The following is a 4,783-nucleotide window of genomic DNA, read 5'->3' as shown; positions in this document are numbered from 1 at the left end:
GCCCCGAGCCGAAGGCAGACGCTTAACCGCTGTGCCACCCAGGCGCCCCAGAGTCGGTCTTGATTCTTAAGTCCAGTGTGTCCAGTGGTTTAAAATCACAGCATGTGGAAGAGTAAGATAGAAGGTGCGTCCCAAAACCCCGAAGGCGGAGGCTGTGACTTCACCTTTATTCCTTGAATGTTTATCGGGTGTCCACTCCACATCCCCTTCTGCTCTTCCTGGGAGCGGATGGACACCGGACTCACGGACCCCGCCAGCCCGCAGGGTGGAGGGCCACGAGAACGGGACAGCAGGGGAGCAGAGGCAGGAGACTTGGTTTGTCATCCCCACCAGACTCTGGTCCCCTCCTGCCCTCCCAAACCGTCCGCACCCGGGACGCCAGGCCCAGGCCCTGGACTCCCTGATGCCACTGTGGCCATCTCTCCTCGGCTCCACCTCCTCATTCCTTCCAGACCATGTCCTGTCCTCCCTCCTTCAGAATCTCTGCCCTCCCCCGTCCAGTCTTCCCTCTCCTTTGTGTGCCCTCCGCTGACTTGCCCTTTTCCTCCCGGGGACACGCTGTTCGTGCCCTGACACGCCCGACACGCACCGTTCTTGAGGATTCAACCCTCCCCTCTCCGAAGTCCATGTGGGCGGTCACCTTCCCCTCCTCTGTAGCCACGCTCACCAGCCCCTTGTCCTGTGGCTGCCCCCCCGAACCCCATTTCCAGGGAGTCACCCCTTTCTTTCCTGAGACCTTCAGTCCCATCCGCAGCTGCCCACCAGTGGGGAGTGACAGGAGGGGCCTGGCGTCATGCCACCACCAGACCCACCACCGTCCTGCATCTGTCCAGGTCCCCACCCCAGCTGAGCGGTGCCCCCACTGTGCCAGCTCTGGGACTGTCCCCTTCCTCTCCACCAGCTTCCTCCTGGCTCCGTCCAGCCTGGTCAGGACACAAGCAAGCTCTTCCTGTGTCAGCACCACATCTCAGGTCCAGCACAGTAGGGGCTGTGTAGACACTGTCCTGTCCCCTCCCCCCAGACTCCTTCTCTGACTCCAGATCCAACCTGTGCCACTGACACTGGGGCTGCTGAGGCCACCGCAGCCCCCACGTGCTTTCCTAGGCACCCTCGTTGGTCTCCAGTGTCTCTCCCTCCCTCCCTCTGCCCCACCTCTGGGAATCTCAGCCCTCTTGCCCCTCTGTCTGGGTACCTCCCACGGGAACCCCAGGCCTGTCACAGAGCTGGCCTTGCTTCCCAGCTCCAGACTCAGATATCAAACTGCCCACTTGACCTTTCCACTGGGACATCTGGTGGACATGCCAGGCTGAAAATGTCCCAACAGAAACCACATTCCTTCCATACAGTTCCTTCCTCAGTCTCCCCCTTCTGTAAAGTGCATCACCAGCTCCCCACGAGGTCAGGATAGAGAGGTCGGGACAGAGACGTGGGTGACCCTTGATAATGTCCCTTTCCTCCCCCACCCCAAATCCATCCCACCTCCTCTGTCTTTCCTGCATTCCTACGGCCCCGCCACCCGCTGCCCCTGGCTCCAGCCTCCGCAGGCAGCCAGCTGTCCTTCCAAACGATAAATTGATAAATCGAGTCACTTCCCAAAGGCTTCCCACCCACGCCTTCGTGGCCTTTGTGCCCCACAGGGTCTGATGCCTACCCGCCTGCAGTCTCGCTCCCCTGGTTGGTACTCACCGTGTCCCCTGCTCACTGCATCCCAGCCACACGGGCCTGTGGGGTTCAAGCAGGCCGAGCTCCCTGCCCCCTAAACACTTCAGGCTCTTGAACTTGTGCTTCTGGAACACCCCACCCCCTTCACCCGGCTGCCGATGTCCCCTGCCCAGAAAGGCCTCTCCGAAAGGGCCCTTCCCATGAAGCCGCTTCCCTTGCCCCTGTCCGTCCCTCTGCGAAGTCACTATATGTGATGTGCATGGAGCACAGCGATGGGGGCTGGTTCACCGGCCTTGAGGTGGTGTCTGCTCACCTAGCAGTGCTCAGGATATCCTGGTGGATGTACAGGACCCTTCGACTGCCTGCTCCCCACAAATGGTGGAGATGGAGTGGCACGGGAGCCCCTGGGGAGTTTGGGTTGCATCTGGTAACAACAGAGAAACAGTGAAAAACTTACAGAAGGAAACGGGTGGTGGGTTCTGGTTGGAAGCTCCCCCCCTCCACTGAGGGGCCTGAGACTGCTGCAAAGGTCCCAACAAAGAAGGGTGAGGCTGTAGGGCTGCCCCAGATTTGGGAGGCTAACTGGATGTGAGGGGTGGGCCACAGGCTTCAAGGTCTGCCCCCAAAGGGTAGGCGGGCGTGGGCTCCAAGCGGGTGCTGCTGTCTCCCAGGACGTGACCTGTGGGGGGGCAGGCCTTGTGAGTTGGTAGGCCTTTGGGGTTACCCACGGGCTGGGTGAGCGCAGGCCTGTGCTGGAGTCCACCCCCCCGGGGGGTGCAGGATGTGGCAGGACGAGGAGGACGTCAGGCTGGCAGTGGGGCAGCTGGAACTCCAGGCTTTGAGGCGGGGAGGGGTGAACAAGAGGAGGAGGGGGAGTGCCCCGGGGACAGAGGGTTGGGGGGGAACGGATAAGCACTGCCCAGTGTGGCCAACTGCAGAGCTGTCCCTTACATTATGACCTTGGCAACAGTGATTTCAGAGGAGTTGTGGGGACAGGGGAGCAGACACAGTGTAGGCTCCAGCTCCCCCAGATGGCCCTGCAGACTGGGAGGAGTGGGAGAGGTGGGTGGGCCCCTGGAGGGAGGGGCTGAAGATAACGGAGAAGGACACTTAGTTGCTGGGTGCGGGGCTCCGGTGTAGAGCCTGGTGCCTTGTGCACCCGGACCTTGGACAGCCCCCTCAGGGCTCACAGGAAAAGCCTGAATGCCCCTGGGCACCCCAGTAACCCAGTCTGGAGCAGGGCACAGAGTTCATGAGTCCATTGAGAGCAAGTGCATGGAGCAGCAAGCACTTGGAAGACACTCGGGATGGGGCAATGGAGCTCAGTGGGTGGGCACATGGCCGGCTGGCCCGGGCCAGAGCCCCCCTGTCCCCACCTGCTCCCCACCCACCTTTGTAAACGGTCCAACTCGGCCTCTTTTTTGCAGTGGGAGTGATTTCTGCCTATCCAGTAATTCATTTACTCATGCCACGAGTCACTCACTCACTCACTCATTCATTCATTCACTCATTGCTCGTTTCCAAGAGTGTTTCAGACCCGTCCATGTGTCTCTAGTGGAAGGTGCTGGACACTGCCCTGCACTGGCTTCGTGGTCGCACAGGCACTGAGCCGAGGGTGTGCAGGCAGGGAGACAGGCTGGGTTGGGCAGGCCGACCAGGGGCCCTGGCGGAGGGCATGCCCTGGGGGCTGACCTGGAGGTGGCTTTGCCAGGACCTAGCTTGGGAAGCCCCTGGGAAGTTGGAGTGGCCCCTTCCTGTTTCCAGAAGGATCTGGGATCGTGTGTTCATGGCGAGATTTGTTCTGCAACCATTAGCTGGTACCCAGGGTGAGGAATTAGTTCACAAGGAAAGTCCAAAGAAAATCCCACTTGGTGTTTCTCTTCTGTCACTTGGTTAATGGCTCTTCCTTAACTGGGGAAATACACTCCAGCTGGGCCTCCATTTGCTGTTAGCACAACAAAGACAGCAAGCCCACTTTCTCCGCAGGCTGCCCAAGGAGAGCTGCAGGGGCCACCGTGGTGGGAAATCCTCATGCCCAGGAAAGCAAGGGGTCCGAGTGACAAGCATCATTCTCCAGCATTCCGTTCTTCACCTCTAAGCAGCCCCAGCGGGAGACTGTTCGACGCCTGTGATTCCCCTGGGGCTGTGAGAGATGGTTGCTGTTTATGGTAGAATATGGTTTAGGACCACTAGCTGATGTTCCTTTGAAAATAGTGAGCACTCGAGACGGTTCTCATTCCCCCACCGACGTAGAGAATGAATATTGTTCAAGTTCAGTATTTTCACATCCACGGATGTTGGCAGTAGAAATGTACTAATGTTCACCATCTCTTAAGAAATAGAAGTATTTATAGATAAAAAAAAAAAAAGAAAAATCGAGAGAACATGCTGTTGGCAATGCCAGTTTCATAGACTCAAGACAGTCCTTTGAGTTTCACTGGACCTAATTTTTTCACATAGAAATAAATGTCCATTTTTGTATGAGAAAACAGAATGCTTTATTTTTGGAGCTAAGAATTACTGATTAGAGATCGGAAATCATCAGTTTTTCTTCGTAAAACCTTTAAATTGCATTTCATAAAACTTGCGTTGTGTGCTGTGAGAAATGACTAATATAGTGCCTTTATCTGTTTCCAATCTAGAGACTCTAGAAAGAATGGCATGATAGGACTTTCAGATTTCTTCGTTCTGAACAGGAAAGTTTAGAAAACCTCGAGAAGAAAACTCAGAAGACAGAGGCCATTAATACAGAGAAGACCACTTTTTAATGTCAAATAATGCTTTGTAAAACCTTGGCAACAAATACAGCTTGTCTTTAAACACAGAGGTGTGTCATGTGAGTTTTTCTCGTAATGGAAGCTCAGTGTGGTCAGTGTGTCCTGGGATCTACTTAATGATTGCTCTTCACCATGTTTCCTGGAAGACCCTTACATGGAAAGGATTCATAGCAGGAAGACAATCTTTTTGAATAAAACAATCTGTTTGGATGCTACAGAGTAGGGAGGGAGGATGGGCAGTGTTAAACTGGCTCTTCTTTGGGAACTGCTGACCAGCAGGAATGCTGAAATTGGCTCCTCGGACAACCACACCTAAGACCCGCCCCCCCCCCCCCCAGGGAGAG

The 4,783-nt window shown here is 56.0% G+C and overlaps 1 protein-coding gene across 2 annotated transcripts in view; it reads left to right on the top strand.

Annotated features, from left to right (window-relative positions):
• ROPN1L (rhophilin associated tail protein 1 like) overlaps nt 1–4,489 on the top strand; it is an 18,565-nt gene extending 14,076 nt beyond the window's left edge. The window contains exons 6-7 of one of the 2 annotated variants that reach the window (XM_034657089.1): nt 3,649–3,807; nt 4,305–4,489. In XM_034657089.1, the coding sequence (XP_034512980.1) occupies nt 3,649–3,760 (112 nt within the window). In that variant the 3' untranslated portion in view covers nt 3,761–3,807; nt 4,305–4,489. The remainder of the gene's footprint in view (nt 1–3,648; nt 3,808–4,304) is intronic. The other variant, XM_011224156.3, reaches the window with a different exon arrangement.
• Nucleotides 4,490–4,783: the final 294 nt, after the last annotated feature.

The sequence above is a fragment of the Ailuropoda melanoleuca genome, chromosome 3 (genome assembly GCF_002007445.2).
Source record: "Ailuropoda melanoleuca isolate Jingjing chromosome 3, ASM200744v2, whole genome shotgun sequence".
Lineage (NCBI taxonomy): Eukaryota > Metazoa > Chordata > Mammalia > Carnivora > Ursidae > Ailuropoda > Ailuropoda melanoleuca.
Note: the sequence above shows the minus strand (reverse complement) of the source record. Positions and strands in the feature narration are given on the sequence as shown.